The sequence below is a fragment of the Lithobates pipiens genome, unplaced genomic scaffold, assembly GCF_037356315.1.
Source record: "Lithobates pipiens isolate NorthernLeopardFrog02 unplaced genomic scaffold, aLitPip1_a1.2 Scaffold_13, whole genome shotgun sequence".
Classification (NCBI taxonomy): Eukaryota; Metazoa; Chordata; class Amphibia; order Anura; family Ranidae; genus Lithobates; species Lithobates pipiens.
Window position 1 is genome coordinate 229,114,724 of NW_027507718.1, and position 27,664 is coordinate 229,142,387.

Here is a 27,664-nt window from a genome sequence, read left to right on the forward strand (position 1 = left end):
CTGGACATGCTTAACCTCTCTTCCACACTCTACTCCATGAGTACCCCACAGGAGAATACTGTACCTTCACTTGTAGCAATGGCAGACAACAGGACAAAAATAGCCAATTCGAAACAAGTGAGCCTTTGCCCTGCCAAACAATTCTTAAACTCAGAGTGTCAACTCATTCCTTAACATTGATCTTAGCATCTGATTTTACAACAATTTTAGGCATGCAACAAGCGGCCAACTTGACATCTGACTCTGCATCTATGTCACAATTTCTCGGGCAGCATGCAAGAGGATGTATAGCAGTGCTGTATTCTCTCAAAATATCTCTAAATATAATATAATATTATCTATCTATCTATCTATCTATCTATCTATCTATCTATCTATCTATCCATCTATCTATCTATCTATCTATCTATCTATCTATCTATCTATCTATCTATGTATCTATGTATCTATATATATATATATATATATATATATATATATATATATATATATATATATATATATATATATATATCATACATCTAGCTTCAGTATAACATCTATGTCTATATTATCAAAATGTCTTTTGCCTGTATGAGCAAAACGTTGAGAGATTCAATGTGTTCAATTATGCTTATTAGGTATTATAAAAACGACAAGGTTATATTTTATGGTATGAAACATGAAATGATTTGCCTTTTCTTGTAATGATCAGACTCATCAGTCTCCATAAAGTATATTTAGTAATAGGATTATTGCCTTTCTCCATTATTTTTTTTTATACAAATATGCCATTCTCTGTTCTTGGTAGCAGAAGCCCTTTCTTGCTCCTTATCTGCTGCTGTTCTGGGTCAGTTACTCAAAAAAAACAACAAAATCTTTTGGATCAACAGAACATCTAGGCAACTAGGTGTTCAAAAGGAGAGTTTTGTAATAGCACTCTACTTATTTTCTCAGTACAGATTTCCATTAACAACAGTCTGTTAGTGATGCTTTGGTCTCTCACATCACAAGTGTAAATTAATTAGGACTATAGGCAAAACTTTTTTCATTTTGGATGGAGTAAACCCTATTCGTTTTTTTCTATTCAGCCCAACGGGTTGAACAAAATAGCGGTCGGAGGAGCCTATACTAACTATACCAGTATATCGATCTCCCCGCTGAGCTATTGTGTTCTGACAGGGGGACACCCCCCCCCCCCCCGTCAGTACGCTCTGATCAGTGCTCTCTGCCATTGGCTGAGAGCACTGATCCAGAGTCGGCCGGCTGTTGGTTTTCCAGATTGTTCGTCTGTCAGAACCAAGCCAAAGGGCCGGCTTTTGTCAGACAGATCAACATACACATGGGCTAAATATCAGCTGTATTTTTGGAACCACCAAATGTTTCCTGACATATGACCCGTTGGCCTTAGGAGAATTATAACCCCTGTCAGATTTTTTAGCCATCTGTGTCGCATTGCATCCCTGCATATTTTGGAAATCTATTGGGGCTCCCCGGGTCAACAGAACTAGTGTCTCCATTGGAAGATTTCCCCTATATTAATGTTCTAGGGACAGCCCAAAATTTTGAATCTTCTTTTACTTTCACATTTAAGGCTGGGTTCACACTATTGCAAATCGGATGCAGCTTTTTCCGTACCCATAGCAGGAGATTGTGACTGGCTCTTTATGGAGCCGGTTCACACATCTCCGCAGCAGCTCTTGTATGAATTACACAGGAGCTCTGTGTGTCTTTTGGTCCGTTTCAATTCCGAAATCATACAAAATTCGGGCTGAGAACAGACCTGAAAAGGTGAATGGAGATGCAACGGACTCCTGCTGTGAGCCGCTGCGTTCTCAAGTGTGAACCCAGCAGAAGTAGTAATAGAAACTGATGTGCTTTAATTTATCGCCACTCTATCCAAAATTGAAAAAAAAAAAGTTTTGCCTTTAGTTATACTCTAAAAGTATTACAAGCAGGGCTCCTGTTAGAAATGCAGAGACCCCGTACAGCCTACCTGACAGGGTCCCATTCCCCTCCCAAAATGAACAAAATTATATTTTCACTAAAATTAATATTATTGGACACAAACACAATATAACTTACAAAATTCCTACTAAATATAACATCTTCATGGGCACTGTGGCCTGTACATTTTTATAATTTTTTTGATGACTTGACAAATGCCATTTGAAAGTTACTTCAAAATTTTAAAAAGATTGAGCACACCTGCGCTTATGTAATACAGGAAGCAGAAAGAATATGAAGAATAAATAACATATGAATATCTGTATATAAATATAGGTTGCAGCCCCCCAACCAAGAAATCCCAGCCAAGGGTTTTTCAAAATAGTTAGTAATCTCAAGAAAATGTGGGGTATCAGGCGCTACCTAATAATAAAGGGGAGGACCACCCTTATTTCCACTAGACCAAGTGTCACCTCGAAACAGTAGATTATTAGTATACATAAACCTTTCTATATTCGTTGAGAGTAATCGAGTAATCACAATAAAGATTCAATAGATTGTGAATAAGGACCTACAGAAACCCATATAAAGTGCTTCTGTGCAAAGGTAAGTGCCACATATAATACTTGATGCGAATTACGTTAAATTCACACAATTCCCTATGTGTGTTGAATAAATCAACATTAATGAACTACAAACTTTCAAATGATCACACTAAAGTGCAAACTTATGAAAAAACACACAGTATGGTTATAAAATTTGTAAACAGTGACTCCAAACCTCATATACCTAATTGTGCAAAATTGCAAAAACCCCTAGCTGGGTGTGTGTGCGTGAAATATGTATCAACCAACTTACTTATATATCATAAACAAAAATATATATATATATATATATATAAATATGTGCATAGAAATAGTAAATAAAAAATAAATTTTAATTAAAAATAAGGGAAATAATATATATATTTTTTTTAAAACCAATGATGAATAAACAATAAAGACAAAATTAAAGAAAACAAAAACAGAAAAAAGAAAAATCCAAAAAAATGTCTATTAATGTCCACACGTGAAAAAATGAAAAAAATAGATAAAATGAAAACTCAAAAAAGATCCTTGATTGTGCAAATCCAGCAGAAGGAAAATGGAAAATTCCTATCAAAATACTTACCGTAATTTTCCTTTCCTGATGGACTCCATGGCAGCAACGTGTGGGTTAAGTCCCGCCTCCACTACCCATAGGACACTACTCCCATAAATCTTTGCTCCCTGCCCCTGGCCGTGTTCGGTAACTAGCCTACTCCAGCCATTTGGGAGGGAACTCCTGCTGCCATGGAGTCCATCAGGAAAGGAAAATTACGGTAAGTATTTTGATAGGAATTTTCCATTTTCCTGACAGACTCCATGGCAGCAACGTGTGGGAAATAACTCGCCAAACACACCCGGGTGGGCAAAAATGCTGAACAAAAGATTTATTTAACACTGTCGGCCGACAGGACTTTCAAACCAAAATCAACAGAGGATAAGGAAGCTGGCTCAACACAATAGTGAGACATGAAAGTATGAATAGAAGACCAGGAGGCCGCTCTGCAGATTACATCAGGTGCAACGTGGCGCGAAGCTGCCCATGAGGTTGAGAGACTTCTGGTAGAGTGAGCTGTAACCGCCTCAGGAGGAGCCAAGCCCTTCTCTCTATAAGCCCATTGAATTGCCTGAACCACCCAAGCAGCGATGGATCTAACGGAGGCCTTGGCGCCTCTACTTTTCCCGTTGAATAGTACGAAGAGGAAGTCAGATTGACGAAAAGAAGCTGTAATATCCAGATATTGTTTTAGAGTAACTCCCAAATCGAGTGGATGTGGATCTTGACTTCCAGCAGAATTGAAGGTAGGAAGAGTGATTTCCTGGTTTTCATGGAAAACAGAGGTCACCTTGGGATTTGTCCCCAACATCGGAATTAGGACCACCCTATCTGGAAAGAAGGTGAGAAAAGGTTCCTTTGTACCTAGAGACTGAATTTCGGAGATTCTCTTCGCCGAAGTTATGGCCACCAGAAAAGAGGTTTTAAGGGTTAATTCTCTGATTGAGAGCGTTCTGTCAAGTTGAGAGAAGAAATCTAGAACCAATGGAAGGTCCCATTTGGGGAATCTAGGCTTCCTTTGTGGCCTAAGCCTGACTGCTCCTTTGAAGAATTGTTGGACCAAGGGATGATTGGCCCATGCGACTCCAGAAAAAGCTGAAATTGCTGAAACCTGGACCCGGAGAGAACTAACCGAAAGGGAGATATCCAATCCTGATTGCAAGAAGCTTAAGACGTCCCGGACTGTCAGGGTATTACAGGAACTGGACCTTGAAGACAAGTGATCTGCAAACTTCGCCCAAATTCTCTCATATACCCGGTTAGTACTGCTTCTTCGAGCACTAAGAAGAGTGGGAATGACTTCTTCAGGACAGCCTAAAGCCTTCAACCGTCCCCTTTCAAAAACCAAGCCTTTAGGCGCAGGTGATCCGGGCAAGGATGTAATCTCGACCCTTGAGACAGAAGGTCTGGCCTGGATGGTAAAGGAATTGGATCCCTGACACTGAGGAGCATCAGAAGCGGAAACCAGGGTCTGTTGGGCCAATAGGGAATTATGGCTATCACTTCTGCTGTCTCTGACCTGAGTCTCCTCAGGAACTGATGAATAATAGGAGTTGGGGGAAAGGCATAGGCCTTGTGGAACCACCATTTCTCTGTCAAGGCATCCACCCCGTAGGCTTGAGGATCCCTGTACCTTGAATAATACTTCTCTAGTTTTTTGTTGCAAGGGGAGGCAAACAGGTCGACTTCTGGGGAGAGCCCCATTGTCAGGATCCAGTTGAACACTTCCTCGTGGAGAGACCACTCGTTGTTGTCCAGAAGTATCCGGGAAAGAAAGTCTGCCTGAACTTCTGAATCCCTGGGACATAAGATGCTGTCAGATCCTTCAGGTTCCTCTGAGCCCAGGTCATGATCGGTTCCACCTCCTGGAGAAGGGATAGACTTCGGGTACCCCCTTGCCTTCTTATGTACGCCACTGCTGTGGTATTGTCTAGCCTGAGTGAGACCGAGGCTCCTGAAATCAGATGCCGAAAGGCTAGCAGAGCTTGAAAAGCTGCCCTTAACTCCAGGATGTTCGACACCGTCCCTCTGGAGGGGAGAATCCAGGTGCCCTGAGCCACTTCCGCCAGACAGTGTGCACCCCAACCCCTGTTGCTGGCATCTGTTGTTATGGTGACCCATGAGATGGGGAGAATGGAATGGCAGTTGCAGAGATTTTCCCGTTGGAGCCACCACAGAAGGGAATTCCTCATGGATAAGGTGATCCGAATCAGCTGGGTTTTGCTGCCTGACCATTGATGAAGGAAACCCTTCTGAAAGGGCCTCATCCTCCACTGTGACCACCTCACCATCGGGATTGTCGCTACCATAGTGCCTATAATTTTCAGGCACTGGAGAGCCTGGAGATGAGAGGCAGAGAGGGCTGGACGGATTCTGTCCCTGACCACTGACAACTTCTCTTCTGGTAATGAGATGGTGCCTCTGACAGTGTTGAATAGGGCCCCTAAGAACACCAGCCGCTGAGATGGGACCAGCTGGCTCTTCTCCAAGTTCAAGATCCACCCGAATTCCTGTAGGGTGGAGATGACCTGCTCTCTGTGTACCAGAAGTTGATCCTTGTCTTGAGCCAACAACAGAAGGTCGTCTAGGTAGTGATGTAGACGAATCCCTTTGGTTCTCAGAAGAGCTACCACTGCCAACAATACTTTTGAAAATACACGAGGAGAAGTTGATAGCCCGAAGGGAAGGCAAGTAAATTGAAAATGGCTTTCGCCCACGGAGAAGCGGAGATACTGCTGGTAATTTACTGCAACTGGGACATGAAAATAGACGTCCTTGAGGTCTATGGAGACCATCCAATCCCCTGCTTGGACAGATTGTTGAATTGTGGATAAAGACTCCATCTTGAATTTTTCTTTTTTGATAAAACTGTTCAAGTGGGTTAGATCTATGACCGGCCTCCAGGCCCCGCTCTTTTTCCGGACCATAAACAAAGGAGAGTAGATTCCCATGCCTCGCTGAATGACTGGAACATGGATAATGGCGCCTTGAGCCAACAAAGATTCCACGTAGGCTAGAAGAATTAGCCTTTTTTCGTCTGAGGCCGGGAGAGAGGTGGGGACCCATCTGAGTCTGGGAGATTCCTTGAAGGTCCAAACATGACCTGAGGAGACGGTCTTGACGGTCCAGAAGTCTTGGATTGAGGCCGCCCAGACATGGCGAAAGTGGAAAAGACGAGCCCCCACCTGCCCTGTCTGAGCGGGCCCAACCTCAAAAGGATTTAGTTGGTTCCCTCTCTCCCTTCAAATCACTTTTTGTAGATTTTTTGAAAGAGGATTGTCTTGATTTCCAGGACCTGGAAAATTCACGGCCTGGTCTGTAACTGCGAGCTTCCCTGGCTCGTTCCTGGTACTGTCTCTTTGGAAAAGACCTTCTCTGGGCTTGCAAACGCCGGTCCTGGGGGAGGAACCCCGACTTCCCACCAGTGGCTCGGGTAATAGCCTCATCCAACTTATTGCCGAAAAGGGAGGACCCTTCAAAGGAGATGCGGCACCATACTTGTTTAGAGGCTGGGTCTGCCAGCCAGGGGCGGAGCCAAAGAGCCCGTTTAGCCGTAACAGAAGAAAGCATCACCTGAGCCACCAGGCGTATAATGTCGATAGAGGCCTCCCCAAGAAAGGCGGAGGCCAGCCTAAGCTCTTGGATAGGGGAGCTCTTAGCTGTATCTTCAGAGATATTTCTAAGTGTCTCATCTACACTATCTGTCCATATCTCCATTGCTTTGGACATAGCGGCCAGAGCTAGCGCTGGCTTACAGGCCATTCCTGCTGTGAGATACACTCTCTTCAAATCAGCATCAATTCGTCTGTCCAGAACGTCCTTAAAAGACACGGTATCCTCTAAGGGAAGAGTGACATGTTTCACCAACCTCATGACTGCTGCGTCTACTAATGGCGCTGACTCCAAATGCTTCACCTCTTCTTCATTGAAAGGATAGAGTTTCGAAACCTTTGATAGCATGGAATTTTTCTTCTCCACCTTGCCCCATTCATCTGTGATAATCTCACCTAGCTCAGAGATAAAAGGAAAATTAATCCGTTCCTTCTTTAATTGCTTAAAGAATTTTCTTTGTTTGGAAGGAGCAGCCACAGAATCTTCCCAGTTCAGTGTCTCTCTAACAGCTCTGACCAGAGGAGGCAGTAGAGCGAAATCAAAGCCCACACAGGGATCACTTTCATCAGAGTCACTGTCAGATATGGCAGCTGAGGGGTGGCTATGCGCAGAGGATTCCCAAGTATCCTGCAACTGAGTCTCCCTTCCTGGAGAAAGTGGCGGCTCTGCCGGGGGAACATAGGACTGGCCCTCAATATTTCTGAGGGACTCCTTAACAACTTTTTCCACCAGGGTTTTAAGTTGTTGATCCGCGTCACCCCTTTCATTGGAAGCCTTGGCGTAGCAAGGGTCGCATAAAGATTTTCCTGCCGGTACAAGAGCTCTACACCCCCAACAGGCACTAGCTGAGTGACTAGATTGAGTCCTCGAGGAGTGCGATCTTTCTTCACTACGGTGTCCTGATCTTGAGGAGGAACCATAATGTTTAGATTTGGAAGAGGAGTGCCGGTGATGCGACTTGGAGGAGTCGCTCCCTCTATGAGAGCTGCGATGCTGTTCTGACCTGGAAGGGCTGAAAAAGGAACAAGACAAGAAACCACAAGAGACAAGACATCAGGACAGAACTAACAGATAAATACCCCTCCCCCACCAGACCTTCAGGTGATCATTAGAAATACCTTTTATGAGAGGGCTGGCCACAAGCAGGCGGTAAGGAATCCATGTCCTCAGCGATATCCATACGCGCTGAAAAGATGACAAGGGATCAGTGCAAGGGACAGGGAAGGGATAGCCTCCCTATCCCAGAATGCCACTTACCAGTGGATGCAACACAGAGGCAGGGGGAAGTCACCGCAACAGCCCGCAAGCATTCCCAAAGCTTGCAGACAAATTCCACATTTAAATAGCCCGCCCCTGTGATGTCACCGCCGTGCCTGTGCGCATGCGCGAAATAGCGGCAATTTGCCGCTATCGCGCATGCGCGAAACCAAGCCTCGATCTCAACCGCGTTCGCGCATGCGCAGTACGGCCGAAAACGCAAACCCGGAAGTAGAACGGCGGCTGGAACGCGGAAGAACCAGCCGCCATGCCTGCACACACAAACAAACAGAAACAAACGAAGACAGATAATAAGATACAAAAACTGCTGCCATAAAGAACTTTTAGAACCTCTCACCACTCCCACCACGATCGATCACTCGGCCGAAGATAAGGTAAGATGACACCGGACTTTCCAGGGGGCAAAACAGGTCACCTGCTAATAGCTGGCTATCCGACCAATGCGCAGCCTGCCTGCCAGTGGCCAGGACATGGGCTTCTTCACAGCGCCTCTTCCACTGCCCACTCCATACCCTGCTAATAGCTAGGGCTTAGCGGAGTAATGCGACTTTTCCAGACCCAGAGTCGCAGACCGGCCGACCTCGATCGTGGGGACGATAAATCTTCAGGTAGGAAGACCACTTCTGGGTCCTTCGGAGGAGGACAAAAAAAGAACACGGCCAGGGGCAGGGAGCAAAGATTTATGGGAGTAGTGTCCTATGGGTAGTGGAGGCGGGACTTAACCCACACGTTGCTGCCATGGAGTCTGTCAGGAAAGTGACTTTTGTGCTTGCGACTATGTTCTTCAGGTGACTGCGTGCTCCCCCACAAGGTTCCCCACTCACCAGAAAGATAAACCCTTGCAGGGGTACTGTGCCTTCAGATCAGTCTTTGTGTAATTCCAATATTCAGATCCATATGTGATATGGTTGCTCCAAAAGATACACCCCTACGGGGGTACTGTGCCTTTAAATACGATTCCGGTTCTCAGGCACCATATATGATATCCAAAAAAGGGGGGAGTCCAGTTTAATCTGCAACAAAGTACCCCGAATTAGAGGGTCCTACCCTAGTAATAGACTGAAAGGACCCGTGTCTCAACCATGGGAGACAAACTCCTCTATGTGGTGGAACACAGTTTGTCTCCCATGGTTGAGACACGGGTCCTTTCAGTCTATTACTAGGGTAGGACCCTCTAATTCGGGGTACTTTGTTGCAGATTAAACTGGACTCCCCCCTTTTTTGGATATCGTGTATGGTGCCTGAGAACCGGAATCGTATTTAAAGGCACAGTACCCCCGTAGGGGTGTATCTTTTGGAGCAACCGTATCGCATATGGATCTGAATATTGGAATTACACAAAGACTGATCTGAAGGCACAGTACCCCTGCAGGGGTGTATCTTTCTGGTGAGTGGGGAACCTTGTGGGGCAGCACGCAGTCACCTGAAGAACATAGTCGCAAGCACAAAAGTCACTTTCCTTCTGCTGGATTTGCACAATCAAGGATCTTTTTTGATTTTTCATTTTATCTATTTTTTTCGTTTTTTCACGTGTGGACATTAATAGACATTTTTTTGGATCTTTCTTTTTTCTGTTTTTGTTTTCTTTAATTTTGGCTTTATTGTTTATTCATCATTGGTTTTAAAAAAAAAATTTTTTTATTATTTCCCTTATTTTTAATTCAAATTTATTTTTTATTTACTATTTCTATGCACATATTTATATATATATTTTTTGTTTATGATATATAAGTAAGTTGGTTGATACATATTTCACGCACACACACCCAGCTAGGGGTTTTTGCAATTTTGCACAATTAGGTATATAAGGTTTGGAGTTACTGTTTACAAATTTTATAACCATACTGTGTGGTTTTTCATAAGTTTGCACTTTAGTGTGATCATTTGAAAGTTTGTAGTTCATTAATGTTGATTTATTCAACACACATAGGGAATTGTGTGAATTTAATGTAATTCGCATCAAGTATTATATGTGGCACTTACCTTTGCACAGAAGCACTTTATATGGGTTTCTGTAGGTCCTTATTCACAATTAGGGATGAGCTTCGTGTTCGAGTCGAACGCATGTTCGACTCGAACATCGGTCGTTCGTGCGTTCGCCGAATTCCGAACGTTTGGGCCGTTCACGGCAAAATTCGTGTGGCCCACAATGCATTGCGATGGCGCAATGCATTGCTGTCTCACGATTGGCCAAGCATGCACTGTGACCCCGCATGCTTGGCCAATCGCAGCGCCAGTAGCGAGGAGAGCAATGGTTGGCCACAGGCATCCTGCCTGTGGCCAATCATAGCTCAGGCTGTGTAGTGCACGCCCCACACTATATAAAGCTGCCTTTCAGGCGGCCTCGTGTAGTGTTTGTTAGCATCTGAAGCAGTGGGTGTTCTGTGTACCTTCAACACAGTTACACACCAATCGTTTTTGGCTGATTTACTATTTTGCTCTTGTGTAGTGGTTACTGTCTGTGCCCTGACCGCAGTATACACCACTATATTCACCTCACCTATATAGCTAGTGATCTAGCTTTAATAATAGAGCTTGCAGTCAGTAGTATTAGTGCGTGCTGTCTGCGTGCTCTGTACCCAGTACATACCACTATATACACCTACATAGCTGTTCTCTATTTGAGCCCGATTGTCATTTGCTGGAGTAATTGGAAGTTGTGTGTGCCTCCAGCACAGCACAGTATACATCTGTATATACCCCTTTAACTCTGCTGTTTTCTGGTTATTGTCTGCGTGCCCTGACCGCAGTATACACCGTGATATTCACCTCACCTATATAGCTAGTGGTCCATCTTTAACAATAGAGCTTGCAGTCAGTAGTGTCACTCAGGAGATAGTGCGTGCTGTGTGCCTGCTCTGTACCCAGTACATACCGCTATTATCCACCTACATAGCTGTTCTCTATTTGGGCCCGATTGGCATCTGCGGGAGTTATTGGAAGTTGTGTGTGCCTCCAGCACAGCACAGTATACATCTGTATATACCCCTTTAACTCTGCTGTTTTCTTGTTATTGTCTGCGTGCCCTGACCGCAGTATACACCGTGATATTCACCTCACCTATATAGCTAGTGGTCCATCTTTAACAATAGAGCTTGCAGTCAGTAGTGTCACTCAGGAGATAGTGCGTGCTGTGTGCCTGCTCTGTACCCAGTACATACCGCTATTATCCACCTACATAGCTGTTCTCTATTTGGGCCCGATTGGCATCTGCGGGAGTTATTGGAAGTTGTGTGTGCCTCCAGCACAGCACAGTATACATCTGTATATACCCCTTTAACTCTGCTGTTTTCTTGTTATTGTCTGCGTGCCCTGACCGCAGTATACACCGTGATATTCACCTCACCTATATAGCTAGTGGTCCATCTTTAACAATAGAGCTTGCAGTCAGTAGTGTCACTCAGGAGATAGTGCGTGCTGTGTGCCTGCTCTGTACCCAGTACATACCGCTATTATCCACCTACATAGCTGTTCTCTATTTGGGCCCGATTGGCATCTGCGGGAGTTATTGGAAGTTGTGTGTGCTTCCAGCACAGCACAGTATACATCTGTATATACCCCTTTAACTCTGCTGTTTTCTTGTTATTGTCTGCGTGCCCTGACCGCAGTATACACCGTGATATTCACCTCACCTATATAGCTAGTGGTCCATCTTTAACAATAGAGCTTGCAGTCAGTAGTGTCACTCAGGAGATAGTGCGTGCTGTGTGCCTGCTCTGTACCCAGTACATACCGCTATTATCCACCTACATAGCTGTTCTCTATTTGGGCCCGATTGGCATCTGCGGGAGTTATTGGAAGTTGTGTGTGCCTCCAGCACAGCACAGTATACATCTGTATATACCCCTTTAACTCTGCTGTTCTATAAAAAAGGCATCTGCAGGAGTTAGTGGGTGTTGTGTGCCTCCAGCACAATATAAACTACCCAACTACTGTTTTACCCAACTCCCTTCAGGCCATTACCATGTCTGGAAGGCCAGCAAGGAGAGGCAGACAGGCGCGAGCCGATAAAAGAGGGCAAGCAGGCTCTGTGTCTAGAGACAACAGTGCTGGTCGTGGACGCGGTGCATTGTCATCAGCACGTGGCCATGGGACATGCTTGTCCTTCTTTTCTGCAGCTGGACATGTTGAACCGCAACATGCCAACGACTTGGTAGAGTGGATGACCAAGCCCTCTTCATCCTCCTCATCCTCTCTCACCCAGTCTCAGGGTAGTAGAAAAGCAGCTGCCAACACATCGTCGTCCCTCCTCTCAATGTCATCATCAGTGACTCCTTCCCTAGACCCACCACGTCCTCCTGAGGAGTCTCCTGAACTCTTTGAGCACAGTGTTGGGTACATGCTCCAGGAGGATGCCCAGTGTTTGGTGGGCTCTGATGATGACACTCAGCTAGAGGAAGGCAGTAGCGTGAGCACAGAGAGAGGGGATGCTCAAGAAGGACAGCAATCTGGCAGTCATGTTCCACAAGCTGCAGCATACTGCCAGGTTTGCTACAGCGATGAAGAGGGAGGGGATGATGAGGGCACTGACTCCACGTGGGTGCCTGGAAGGAGGGAGGAGGAGGAGGAGGAGGCACATGTCCAACGAGGCAGGATGCCCTCCGGGGGCCAGCTTAGGGGCAGCACACCGACTGAATCACACCGCAGAGCTCCGCCTGCGCAGAGCGCTTCCTCTGCGCAGAGCGCTTCCTCTGCGCGTTATTCTAAAAGTTCTTTGGTGTGGGCCTTTTTTGAGACGAGTGCATCAGATCGCACCGCTGCTATTTGCAACATATGTCTCAAGCGTATCTCACGTGGCCAAAACATCAGCCGCTTGGGCACCACATGCTTGACCAGACATATGTTGACCTGCCATGCAGCTCGTTGGCAAGCATACCTCAAAGACCCACACCAAAGAACAAAGCGGACCTCTCCTTGCTCCTCATCAGCTGGCATCTCCAACCCCACTAGACCTTCAGTCCTCTCTGAAACCTGCTCTGAGAGGAATGAAGGTGTAGAATTAGGTGTGTCACAGCCAAGTGCTTCCGGGAACTCTGCTAGTGGTACATCCACGTCCGATTATAGCAGACAAATGTCCCTGCCCCAGCTGCTGGACCGGCGGAAGAAATTTACTCCCAGCCATCCACATGCCCAGCGGTTGAATGCTAGCTTGGCTAAATTGCTAGCACTTCAACTGCTGCCTTTTCAGTTGGTAGACTCGGCCCCCTTCCGTGAGTTTGTACAATGTGCGGTTCCTCAGTGGCAGGTCCCCAAACGCCACTTTTTCTCACGGAAGGCGATTCCGGCTCTCTACCGGCATGTGGAAGGCAATGTCCTTGCCTCGCTGGACAGGGCGGTCAGCGGTAAGGTGCATATTACCGCTGACTCATGGTCCAGCAGGCATGGACAGGGACGTTACCTGTCTTTCACGGCCCATTGGGTCACTCTCCTGGCTGCTGGGAAGGATGCAGGACAAGGTGCAGTAGTGTTGGAGGTTGTTCCGCCACCACGCCTCCAAAATGCTACTATTGGTTGTGACACACCTCTCTCCTCCACCCCCTCCTCTTCTTCTTCCTCCATGGCCTCTTCCAGTGCTCTGTCCTCAGAACCAGCGGTGCTCCGTAGGCGTTGCAGGGGCTACGCAAGTACGCAGGCAAAACGATGCCATGCCGTGCTTGCGCTGGTTTGTTTGGGGGACAGGAGCCACACTGGGGCGGATGTTTTGTCAGCTCTGCAGGGGCAGGCCGAGAGGTGGTTGACACCACGCCAGCTTAAGCCAGGAATGGTGGTTTGCGACAATGGCACCAACCTCCTCTCCGCCCTCCGACAGGGACAACTGACCCATGTGCCCTGTGTAGCTCACGTCCTTAACCTGGTGGTGCAGCGGTTCTTGGGCAGGTACCCCGGCTTACAGGATGTCCTGAAACAGGCCAGGAGAGTCTGTGTGCATTTCCGCCAATCATTTAATGCCTGTGCTCGGCTGGCTGAGCTCCAAAAGGAGTTGAACCTGCCCAAGAACCGCCTTATATGTGACATGCCCACCAGATGGAACTCAACATTGGCCATGCTGCAGCGGCTGCACACGCAGCAGAGGGCCATCAATGAGTACCTGTGCGACTACGGCACCAGGACAGGGTCAGGGGAGCTTGGTTTTTTCTCACCACGCCAGTGGGGCATGATCAGGGATGCATGCACTGTCCTGTCACCGTTTGAGGAGGCCACAAGGATGGTGAGCAGTGACAGTGCATGCATCAGTGACACTATACCTCTTGTCCACCTCTTGGAGCATACGCTGCGTGGAATAATGGACAGGGCACTTGAGGCAGAACAGAGGCAGGAAGAGGAGGACTTCCTTGCCTCTCAAGGCCCCCTTTATCCAGACAGTGTTCCTGCTGTGCCACCCATCACACAGGAAGAGGGTGAGGAGGAGGAAGAGGAGGAGGAGGATGATTGTGTCAGCATGGAGGTGGAGGCTGGCACTCAGCATCAGCAGCAGCAGTCTTATAGGGATGATTTACAGTCCCAAGAAACACGTGGACTTGTACGTGGCTGGGAGGAGGTAGCTGCGGATCATGTTGTCCTTAGTGACCCAGAGGACTCCGGACCGAATGCCTCAGCTAACCTACGCTGCATGGCCTCCCTGATCCTGCAAAGCCTGCGGAAGGATCCTCGTATTCTTCGGATCAAGGAGAGGGACCATTACTGGCTGGCCACTCTCCTTGATCCACGGTACAAGGGTAAGGTTGCCGACCTTATCTTGCCATCGCAGAGGGAGCAGAGGATGAGACATCTCCGGGAGGCCTTGCAGAAAGCTCTGTGCAACGCGTTCCCAGAGACTGGGAGGTCACAAACTCCTGGTCCTGGACAACGTGTTGCTGAGGCATCAGTCAGAAGGAGCGGTGGAGAAGGTGGCCGTCTGACTGATGCTTTCAGACAATTTTTTAGTCCGCAGCCCCAAGGTATGATTGGTTCCAGCACCCATCGCCAGCGTCTAATTTACATGGTGCAGGAATACCTAGGGGCAAGGTCAGACTTGGACACCTTTCCCACTGAAAATCCTCTGGCTTACTGGGTCTTGAGGATGGATCACTGGCCAGAGCTTGCACAGTATGCAATTGAGCTACTGGCCTGTCCTGCATCCAGCGTTCTTTCGGAACGCACCTTCAGTGCTGCTGGTGGCTTCGTTACCGATCACAGGGTGCGCCTGTCCACTGAATCAGTTGATCGACTGACCTTCATCAAGATGAATCAGTCTTGGATCACCCACAGCTACCAAGCACCTGAAGCTGATGTAACCGAATAATTTTTTTTGAAATACCACATCCCTTCAAGACTGCCTATGCTGATGCTGAGTGACTGTCCTGTTATGTTGATTGTCTATCCTCTTCCTCCTCCGCTGATATGTTGGAAGAACATTTTTGGTTCTGGGTGATGCCAGCAGCCCAATTTTTCTGCCCCTGTTTAACAGGGGCGTTTAAGTACAATTTTTGATGCAATGCTTTGCAGCAGGGCTAATTCCTGCAATAAAACTAGAGTATATGGCAGAGGTTGCAGTGTGATGGCACCAGTGCCTAAGGCCCAATTTTTCTGCCCCTGTTTAACAGGGGCGTTTAAGTACAATTTTTGATGCAATGCTTTGCAGCAGGGCTAATTCCTGCAATAAAACTAGAGTGTATGGCAGAGGTTGCAGTGTGATGGCACCAGTGCCTAAGGCCCAATTTTTCTGCCCCTGTTTAACAGGGGCGTTTAAGTACAATTTTTGATGCAATGCTTTGCAGCAGGGCTAATTCCTGCAATAAAACTAGAGTATATGGCAGAGGTTGCAGTGTGATGGCACCAGTGCTTAAGGCCCAATTTTTCTGCCCCTGTTTAACAGGGGCGTTTAAGTACAATTTTTGATGCAATGCTTTGCAGCAGGGCTAATTCCTGCAATAAAACTAGAGTATATGGCAGAGGTTGCAGTGTGATGGCACCAGTGCCTAAGGCCCAATTTTTCTGCCCCGGTTTAACAGGGGCGTTTAAGTACAATTTTTGATGCAATGCTTTGCAGCAGGGCTAATTCCTGCAATAAAACTAGAGTATATGGCAGAGGTTGCAGTGTGATGGCACCAGTGCCTAAGGCCCAATTTTTCTGCCCCTGTTTAACAGGGGCGTTTAAGTACAATTTTTGATGCAATGCTTTGCAGCAGGGCTAATTCCTGCAATAAAACTAGAGTGTATGGCAGAGGTTGCAGTGTGATGGCACCAGTGCCTAAGGCCCAATTTTTCTGCCCCTGTTTAACAGGGACATGTAATTACAATTCTTGATATAATATTTCACAGGAGGGCCCCTTCCTGTGCCCACCCAGAGTAACTGTGAGGACTTATAGTGTTGTGGCACCAGCACCACAACCACCAAAGGTCAATTTTTCTACCACTGTTCAACAATGGCATGTAATTACAATTCTTGATATAATCGTTCACAGCAGGGCGCTCCAGCGCCCACCAAGAGTCACTTTGAGGGCTTACAATGTTGTTGCAAAACCAACACCTTGTTCTGCCATTTCTGCAGAGCATATAGGGCAGGCCCCTACTTTCAAACATCCAATTTACAAACATCTCCTACTTGCAAACGGAAGGAGACAACAGCAAGTGAGATGAAAAAAGATGGACGACAAAACAAATTATACAGGGGTGATAACCCTTCCCTATGTTTTCCAAAAAGCTTAAAAAAATTTTTTTTGACTGGAGCTACACTTTAAAAATGTACCGGTTGAAAATGACAAACAGATTCAACTTAACACAACAAACCTACACAGTCCCTGTCTTGTTTGCACCGCCTGTATACTTCTGTTCTGAGTATATAGGGCCTGGGGGCCACACGCATTTCCTTTTTTTAATATGGGTACAGGGTTCCCCTTAATATGCGTACAAGACCCAAATAGGCTGGTAATGGGCAGGGAGGGCTACCCATGCCATTTTTCTGAATGATTTTCAACCATATTGCAGGAACCAGATATAACATTAAAACCGCAAGCAGTTTTAAATGGTGTTATTTCCGCTTAATGTCATTTTGTGCAGGGACTGTTCTAAACACGAGAAACACGTGGCACTTCACAGGCATACTACAGACACCCACCAGGCACCATATTTAAAGGAATATTTCACGTTTTTTTTTTCACTTTAATCGTCATTAAAATCAGTGCTCCCGCCAAAACGGTAGTTTTTAAAACTTTTTTTTGCAGTGACCCATGTCCCCTGAGGCAGGAGGCAGGTCGCCAAACCCTTTTTAGGACACTATCTTGCATATTAGCCATTAAAATTAGCACTTTCCAATTCGAACGTTCGAGTCCCATAGACTTCAATGGGGTTCTAACGTTCGTACCGAACGCGGGGGTCGTTCGCAAGTTCTGGTGCGAACCGAACCGGGGGGTGTTCGGCTCATCCCTATTCACAATCTATTGAATCTTTATTGCGATTACTCGATTACTCTCAATGAATATAGAAAGGTTTATGTATACTAATAATCTACTGTTTTGAGGTGACACTTGGTCTAGTGGAAATAAGGGTGGTCCTCCCCTTTATTATTAGGTAGCGCCTGATACCCCACATTTTCTTGAGATTACTAACTACGTCAAAATTTTTTTTGCTTTTAACTAGGGATGCACCAATACCGTTTTTTTAACAGCAAGTACAAGTACCAGTACCATAGGTGACCGCTATATTGTGTCAATCTCGCTGCTTTTATCGGGGAGATTGACACCCTGCGAGCCCCGATGCGGGAGCCAGCGCCGAGCTGGCTCGCATCGGTAAAGAAAAAATTATTTTTTTCCTTTCCCAATGAGCGACAAGCATTGCTGACTTTGAGGCCGGGTTCACACTGGTTTCAGGGATCCAACTTGGATCCCCGCCAATACCAGGCACTGTGTTTGGTATGAATCTTGAGGGAGAACTCCACACCAAATTTTTAATAAAAAACTGGCATGGGTTCCCCTCCAAGCGCATACCAGGCCCTTAGGTCTGGTATGGATTTTAAGGGGAACCCCCTACGCCAAAAAAACGGTGTTGGGGTCCCCCCAAAATCCATACCAGACCCTTATCCGAGCACGCAGCATGGCTGGTCAGGCAAAGGGGTGTGGATGAGTGAGCGCCCCCCTCCTGAATCATACCAGGCTGAATGCCCTCAACATGGGGGGTGCTTTGGGGAAGGGGGGCGCACTGCGGCCCCCCCCACCCCAAAGCACCTTGTCCCCATGTTGATGAGGACAAGGGCCTCTTCTCTGTGGGCGGGGGGCTTATCGGAATCCGGAAGCCCCCTTTAATAAGGGGGCCCCCAGATCCCGGCCCCCACCCTATGTGAATGAGTATGGGGGTACATCGTACCCCTACCTATTCACCTGGGGAGAAAGGTGTCAATAAAAAAACACACTAGATAGGTTTTTAAAGTAATTTATTAGGCAGCTCCAGGGTCTTCTTCCGACTTCGGGGGTCTTCTTCTGACTCCTCTACGCTCTCCAGTTCTTCTCCGCTCTCTTCAGTCTCTTCTCTGCGCTCTCCACCTCTTCTTCCGCTCTCCGGTTCTTCTGCCGGCTCCTCCACTATCTTCTTCCAGCTCTTTTGCTAGGGGTGGCCCGGTTTTCTGCGTCTTTCTTCCCTCTTCTCTTCTTCCGATGTTGACACTCTCTCCCGCTGTAATGCCCTTATGACGTCACAGTCCCAGCATGCCCTGGGACTTGACGTCATAAGGGGTGGGGTCACCGGGTGACATGACCCGGTGACCACGCCCCATGCCTATATAAGTGGTCGCGCACCTCGCACACGGCATTACAGCGGGAGAGAGCATTGTGCCAACATCGGAAGAAGAGAAGAGGGAAGAAGGACGCAGAAAACCAGACCACCGCTAGCAAAAGAGTTGGAAGAAGATAGCAGAGGAGCCGGCAGAAGAACCGGAGAGCGGAAGAATAGGCCGGAGAGCGCGGAGAAGAGGCTGGAGAGAGTGGAGAAGAACCAGAGAGCACGGAGAAGAACCGGAGAGTGATAAGAGTTGAAAGAAGACCCCGAAGTCAGAAGAAGACCCCCGGAGCTGCCTAATAAATGACTTTAAAAACCTGTGTAGTGTGTTTTTTTAGTGACACTTTTTTCCCCAGGTGAACGGGTAGGGGTACGATGTACCCCCATACTCATTCACATAGGGTGGGGGGCTGGGATCTGGGGGCCCCCTTATTAAAGGGGTCTCCTGGATTCCGTTAAGCCCCCCGCCCGCAGACCCCGACAACCAACGGCCAGGGTTGTCGGGAAGAGGCCCTTGTCCTCATCAACATGGGGAAAAGTGCTTTGAGGTGGGGGGGCCGCAGTGCACCACCCTTCCCAAAAGCACCCACCCCCATGTTGAGGGTATGTGGCCTAGTATGGTTCAGGAGGGGGAGCGTTTGCTCGTCTCTACCCCCATTCCTGACTGGCCGGGCTGCATGCTCGGATAAGGGTCTGATATTTTTTTGGGGGGGGAGCCCCATGCCGTTTTTTTGGGGTAGTGGGTTCCCCTTAAAATCCATACCAGACCTAAGGGCCTGTTATGCCACTGGAGGGGAACCCATGCCGGCCTTATTAGAGAGGCAACATTGTCGCTTATTTCTCGTGCTCGCTGCAATAGGAAAATGTGATACTTTCAGTCAAGTACTTCCCGATACCATCTACCGACACTTTGCAGTGTGATTTGCGTCCATGCAAAATGAATTCCTGTCCGAATCGCATGCTGCTTCCCCACCACTCCTGTGTGAACCCAGGCTTGTCATAGTGATTTCAGCCTGCGTTCATACAGGAACAGTGCTGGAAACCCCCATGCGATTCGGACAGGAATTGCATTGCACTGTTCAAATTGCATGCAATTCTTTGCAGTGCAATTTGCACCCATTCATTTTGTATGGATGCAAATCGCATTGCAAAGTATCGGCATCGGGAGAATTTTCATGAGTACTCATGGAAATACCGATACCGATATCGGTGCATCCCTACTTTTAACATTCCATCTTGGAATAATTGTAATTTCTCAATCAAAAACCACATATACTGTTGGAAATTTGTTCATTCAAGAAAAAATTTCCATCCTGCTTTTTTTTCATCATTGCAGTTGAAAACGATTTGACCCCAATATTGATTAGAAAATAAAAATCTTCTGCCCAGAGATAATAGAACAACATAATGCCTGATAATGATTCAGCATACCTGCACTTTGCTTCCTCCTCCAGACACTTTGGATATGTAGCCCATAATGTACTTTGCAGCCACAGTTTTTCCTGCTCCACTTTCACCACTGAAATAGCAAAACATGACATTAATATTTCATTCTTTCGCTGAAATATGCACATTATCACTGAAAGCTGAAATCAATGCAAACAACTAAATACACAGATGAAATATATATATATATATATATATATATATATATATATATATATATATATATATATATATATATAGTGACATTGTTTTACCTATCAAAAGATATGTTTTTCTGTTTATCTGTTCCTCAGATTTACACAGCCCTATTACACAGCATAGCCAGGTGGATAACACCACTTCCTCCTACAGCTTAGACTTTAGGCCTCGTTCACACCATGTGCAGGGACGTCAGTTTTTCTGCATGCATTCTGCAATGGCACAAAAAACAAAACAAAAAACAATTGTTCTCTATGTGCCCAGTTGACACCACACCATCAGTTTTTCTGCATGTATGGTGTGAATGAGACCTTAAAGCGGAGTTCCAAATAAAAAAATAAAAAAAATCAAAAGTCAGCAGTTACAAATACTGCAGCTGCTGACTTTTAATAATCGGACACTTTCCTATCCTAGGGTCCAGCGAAGCGGGTGAACGAAGCCCCGCTCGTATCCCCCTCCTCCCTGCGGTGCCGGCGTTGTGCATGCACGAGCTGCACCGTGACTGGCAGGGCAATCATCTGGGACCTGTGACGTGTCCCAGATGATTGCTGAGAGGGAGGGGGGCGAGGTGAACTTACTTCTGGCTCCGCGGTGGCCCGGGAGGAAGAGGGAGCTGGAAACCTCTAAAAAGAAGATTTCCACTCCCCCCGAAAAAAATGACATGCTAAATGTGGCATGTCAGGGGGTCACCTTCCCTTAAAGCAGAAGTTCCATTTTTGGGTGGAACTCTGCTTTAAAAGGCATAAAGCGGTGTCCTCGCCACACCCCCAGTCTGCTGACTGGACAATAAATATACAGCGCAGCAGAAGACTGATGAGGTCATCTCTCTGCTTATTTGGCTCTTTCTTCATATCATTGTGTTCCCTGTCATTTGTGTGCAGAACACCAGATTACCTTCCAGCCCTGCCCCACCTCTCTCTCTCTCTCTCTCTCTCTCTCTCTCTCTCTCTCTCTCTCTCTCTCTCTCTCTCTCTCTCTCTCTGCTGTACAAAGGACTACATGATGCTAATTACATGTCAAATTCAGGTACTTACACTGTTTTCATGTAAAAAAATGCATTTAAAGTGATGTTCCTCCCCCCAAAAAATATTAAAAGCCAGCCGTTGCACATACTGCGGTGGCTGGCTTTTAACAATAGGACACTTACCTGTCCTGGAGTCCAGCAATGTTGACACCACAGCTTATGTTTCCATCAGCTGTCGGGTGCATGCCGCCTCCATTGCGGGTTAGGGTACCCAGCAGTGTAGCCTTACGGCTTCACACCAGGAACCCTACTGCGCATGCGAGAGGCCCCGCTCCTCTCTCCTACTGGCCCGGTGACCGGGAGAGGAGGAGGGAGCCCCGCGGTGATGTCACGGGCCACGGCCCGGACTCCAAGGAAGTGGGAACAGGATACCTTTCAAAGACCAGTATCCTGTCCCCCCTCCCCCCCGAAATGTGCTAACTGCGGCACCAGAGGGGGAGAGGAGACAAATGAGCGGAAGCGCTTTAAAGTCCAATTGAACTTTTAGTTTAAATGAGTTAAATACATTCTAGGTGCATCGAAACAAAAGAGGTAACAAATTCTTGCAGTTTGTTTTCTTTAAAAATCAGCCACAGTCTCAGCCAATCCCCGCACCCTGTCATCATGGAAGCAATTAGTTAGCAAAATAATACCCCTCTATAAAGCAATGTATCTGTCTTCAGGATGCCCCAAAAATATGAGAAAGTCTGCCACTTGTGGACAGACTCAGAGTCCACAACAGATGATCAGCCCTCAGGGGATTAACCCGGTTAGATTTCCTCTGTATCTGCCTGGTTCTGTTAAAGCTGAGGTCCATACCTTAAATCAGGGATGTGCAATTAGCGGACCTCCAGCTGTTGCAGAACTACAATTCCCATGAGGCATAGCAAGACTCTGATAGCCACAAGCATGACACCCAGTGGCAGAGGCATGACGGGACTTATAGTTTTGCAACAGCTGGAGGTCCGCTAATTGCATATGCCTGCCTTAAATAGATAAGTGGAGGTGTAGACCTAGAAGTCAAAATAACCACATCTAATTTTAAATATTCCTATAGCTTCCAGGGTTCACAGTTAAGAGAGAGACAAGGTCCTCCAAGAAACAATATTTCTTATCAGAATTCTACCTTATATAACCTGAGCAATGGTTGTGTTGTGTTTAGTTAGATGTGTTTAGTTTTAAGGTAAACTGCGAGCTGTACTTTGTTATGCACATGGCTATGTGCAACAGTTGGCTGGGGTATGTCCCTGTTTTGTACCCCTACAGCAAAGACGTTTCAATAAAGACAATGTAAAAAAAAAAGAGTCAGCCACAGTCTGAGTAGTAAGTCTGTGTTGTAGAGTTGGACCTTTGTTCTCTGTTGGGAAGCAGTGATCTCTAAAGCTGGCCATACATGGTTCGAACCTCTGCCGATTCAGCAGGAACTGGCCGAGATTGGAAACCATTCATGAGCAGGCTCAATGTATCAAGTTGATCAATCAATCAACTTGGGTACAACCAGCCTGCCAGATTCTCTTGTGATTATGGCTAGTGGCTGCTATAGTCGCTAGCAATAATCACTGTCTTCCCCCCTGTCAGCACTATCTGTGTTGATGGGGGAACCTGTGGTTACAGGGAAGAAATTTGCACCGTGTATAGCTAGCCTTAACTTTCAACACCCACTGCTGAGTCCAAGACAGAGATTCCAATCAGCAATTGCTTCCACATGAAGAGAGTCCCACTCTGCAGCTGCTACCAGGGAACAGGCTATTTTACTAGCCTGTGGCTGCTTTAGAAAGAAATGTAGGACTTTGTTTTGAAGAATTGGAATGTATTTAATACTTAACAAAATAAGTACTTACAAAAAAATAACAGACACTCAATCATATCCTCACCTGATGATGACACATTGGTTCTCGCTATCAATCAGCATGTTACGATACATGTTGTCTGTTAATGCATAGATATGGGGAGGATTCTCATACTGTGCCTGAGAACGAAAAAAAAAAACAGTTTTATAAAAAGCCATTAATATTGCCGGCAGGGGTGTTGCTAGGTGGGAAAAAGACCAGGGGCTTCAGCCCAAAGTCCGAGCCCGATAAGGTCAATGCTGACTACTACTGTCCTACCTGACTCACACTGACCTACCTAACCATTACACTGACCTACCTGACCCACACTGACCTACAGTGACCTACACTGGCCAACCTGACCCACACTGATCATTACACTGACCTACCTGACCCACACTGGTCATTACACTGACCTACACTGACCTACCTGATGCACGTTGACCTACCTGACACACACTGACCTACCTGATGCACACTGACCATTACACTGACTGACCCACACTGACCTACCTGACCCACACTGACCTACCTGACCCACACTGATCATTCCACTGACCCACACTGACCTACCTGACCCACACTAATCATTACACTGACCCACACTGACCTACACTGACCATTACACTGACCCAGACCCACCTGAGCCCACACTGACCTACCTGACACAGACCGACATGCACTGACCTACCTGACACATTACACGTGACGTCAGACTTAAGGTGACCATGACCCATGGCTCCACCTGCAGCTCAGTCGTAGTGTGAAGAGAACTACCCGCCTGAGCGCCAAGTGGGGATATTCTCATAGTGACACAGCCGCATTTTAATTCCCGCCTTCTGGAGCCTGCAGCACCTATGATGGACGTCACACGTCTCACGGTCCCGGCATTGGACAAGTGGGACGTCCATCATAGGTGCTGCAGACTCCAGAAGGCGGGACCTGCTATGTCACTCGGCCGCGCTCTGGGTCAGTTCAGTCCCCGGTAGTGCTCGGGGCTAATAATACATTTGCGAATGCCTGAGACCCGGGGATTTTTGGGGGCCCACTGGGGGCTCCAGCCCCCCTTAGCCCCCCTCCCAATGCCACTGATTGCCTGACATGTTAAAGGAAACCAGTACTAACAGAGTTTTGTAGGCTGACCCTACTAACCCTCTTAAAAATACTAGTTGCATGGCTGTTTGCGGCATCAATACTTTTTTCATTCATTGTCTACAAACAAGCATGTGACACATGAAGTCTGAAAAAAAATAAAAAAGAGAATAAATATGCACCAAGAAGATGGGAAAAAAATGTGACAAAAGAAATAAAAAAAAAACAAGCTTACACAAGAATGCAAAAAGTGTAAGTGTGTGCATGCACAAGCCATAGAGCATGCCCAAATCTATAGGTATGTATAGACCAAATATACATGCTTATCTCATTAATAATGATGCAGATAAAAAAAATCTTGGCTGGACCAAACATTCCCTTTTTTAAATGTAATGTGTCAAGGTTGTTTCTTGTAATTGTTTATACTCTGTTCATTGCTTTCTGAATCTTTTAAAAGTACAATAATTAGATGATGGATGATAGATAGACAGATAGATAGATAGATAGATAGATAGATAGATAGATAGATAGATAGATAGATAGATAGATAGATAGATAGATAGATAGATAATAGATAGATAGATAGATGATAGTATTCATAGCAGTTTATAGGCAGACTCACATAACAGGACATACCCTTTCCCCCCGAAAATAAGACCTAGCGTGATTGTCGGTAATGGCTGCAATATAAGCCCTACCCCCCAAATAAGCCCTAGTTAAAGTCATTGTAGGTCTTATTTTCAGGGTAGAGCTTATTTTTTGGGAAACAAGGTAGGGCTTATTTGGGGGGTAGAGCTTATATTGCAGCCATCACCGACAATCACGCTAGGTTTTATTTTCGGGGAAACAGGGTATTGGTATAATACAGTTAAATAGACATAATTGGTCATATATCCCCTGAGAACCGAGGTTGGAAATATTGTTTAGTTATTTGTTTGGCGGTGAGTTTTAGGATCTCAATCATATCAGGATAAACAGGTAAAATAAAACATATAGTGGCAGAAAAAAATATATGCTAAAATAACAAGATTAATTTACAGTACATCAAAAGCACCATTGTTTAGAAGTATGTAAACTGTGTAACTTACAGCCCCTTGGTATAATTCAATTTCTCGATCTGTGAAATAAGGCATCTGCTTAAATGGGTTAACAGAGATGAGGACAGAGCCTATATATGTCTGGTAACAAAGTTAAGGAAAACATAAACTTTGATAGAAACTTCTGGGGGGAATTCAATAAAGCTGCTGCAACACTTTTCTGGTGTTAACCCCACTTATTAATGTATTGTGCCAAAATCATGATGCATTTTGCGACAGTTTTGGTTCTGCCAGTGACTCGTACACCAGATTCAGGTAGCTTTTACATTGTATCGCATTGAATGCACCACTTTTACATTGTGCCACATTGAAAGTTCCAAATGTAAGTGTCTTGCGTGCATTTTGAAAATGGCTCAGCATTACCCAAATTCATGTTCTAGACAGGTACATGAATTTGACGCATTCTTTACCACTTTTAGAATGCATGAGAGACACTTTAGCAAAATCTGTCTGCGCCAGTCTTTATAAATTGTAGGGACAGTGTACAAAAATGCAAATGTGTGTACAGTGCATTGTGTTTTGGAAGACCCCCAATAAAGCCAAATATACTCTACAGTTTTTTTCTCGTGCAACCCCATGTGTTGCCTCGAAAAAAAAAAACCTGACAGCTGCGGCCGAGAGCCACAGTACTAACCATGCAAGGTTAGTCCAGGGATCTCCCCCACTGAGCTGTTGTGTTCTGACAGAGGGAAAGCCCCCTTGCCAGAACACTCTGATCAATGCTCTGTGGCATTGGCCGAGAGCGCTGGTCGAGAGTCAGTTGGCTGCTGGTTTCCAGCATGCACGTCTGACAGATGCCGGCTGAACGGGCGGCTTCTGTCAGGCAGACCGACATACACACTGGCAAAATGTCGGCCAGTATTTTATTTCTCCTGGTTTAACACTGGTATAGGTGTCAAGTACCTACTTTAGATATACTTATTGCCCACCTGCCCCCTTCCCTTATCCCAAGAGCTTATACACACCTTTGCTTTTATTCTCTGCTGCCTAGCTTGACAACCAGAGAGAAAGCAAAATAGCTTTTACTGCTGGGTATAGGAGAGCATGTGACTCCCCTTTTTACCTTATTACAACACTGCTTTCCTAAAACAGCCAGGCTCAGGGGGCACACATCAGGCAGGGAGAAAGTATATAACACTGTGTATATTTTTCTTCTTTTCTCTTCAGTGTGTGAACAAAACAGTGAGGCAGCAAAGTGAGGGTGAGTAGAAGTATTGGTGGTGGTGATTGAAGGGCTTGGAGGATTGGCAATGAAGTGAACCTGTTGCTTTGCTCATTAAGGATGTCATAAAGAAAACTACTCGTGTCTAGACTTGTAGGCCAGTGGGGGGAACATTGTACCTCTGCAGACTCCAAAAGTGTTACCAGGAGAACAGCAGTCTGACTGGACACACTAAGTGACCTTGGTAGCCATCTTTAATACGGGCAGTGTTAATAATTTTCAGTGCCCAGGTGGATTTGGCAAGCATTTTTAAGTGGACAGTGTAGGGAAAGGATCCACATCTGGCAGAGAGCTAGCCTTAGGGAAAGGTTTCTGTGTGATTAGGGAGAGACTAGGGACACTGCCGTATGCATTACTATCCTCCAGAACAACTCTAATGTCCCGTACACACAAGCAGATTTTCCATCGGAAAAAACAGGGATGGTTTTTCCGAAGGAATTCCGCTCAAGCTTGGCTTGCATATACACGTCACACAAAAGTTCTCTGAACTTTCGACCGTCAAGAACGCGTTGACGTACAACACTATGACAAGTCGAGAAAATTAAGTTCAATGCTTCCGAGCATGCGTCAAATTGTTTCCGGGGATGTGTAGGAATTTTGAGCATTGGAATTTGTACAGACAATCTGAACTTTTTCTGACCGAAAAATAGAGAACCTGCTCTCAATCTTTTGCTGGCTGGAATTCTGCCAGCAAAAGTCCGATGGAGCATACACATGGTCGGAATTTCTGACCAAAAGCTCACATCCGACTTTTGCTGGCAGAATTTCTGATCGTGTGTATGGGGTTTAAGGACCTGGTCAGCTTCCTTTAATGTCGCTTGTGCCACCCTGCCAGTCAGCCATGCCTTCTTCAGATGCTGCCCTGTTAATGTAGGCCAAATCCCTGCAAGTTAAGGGAATCTCTTGGGGCAACTCAGGTCACCAGAACTAGTGTCCCCATTGTAAGATTTCCCCTCTATTACTGTTATAACGTCAAACTAATTTTGGGGATTTTCTTTTAGTTTCAATGATAATGGTAAACATGACAAACAAAAAAGGTGAATCTCCCTAAGGGCAGAGGTAGAAATAAAAA

General features: G+C 46.1%; 1 protein-coding gene across 2 annotated transcripts in view; it reads right to left on the reverse strand.

Moving 5' to 3' along the window:
* MYO1F (myosin IF) overlaps positions 1–27,664 on the reverse strand; it is a 271,660-nt gene that overhangs the window by 99,730 nt on the left and 144,266 nt on the right. For both annotated transcript variants that reach the window (XM_077476311.1, XM_077476310.1), the window contains exons 3-5: positions 25,362–25,451; positions 23,227–23,321; positions 20,137–20,224 (exon numbers count right to left, since the gene is read on the reverse strand). In XM_077476311.1, coding sequence (XP_077332437.1) covers positions 20,137–20,224; positions 23,227–23,321; positions 25,362–25,451 — 273 coding nt within the window. The remainder of the gene's footprint in view (positions 1–20,136; positions 20,225–23,226; positions 23,322–25,361; positions 25,452–27,664) is intronic.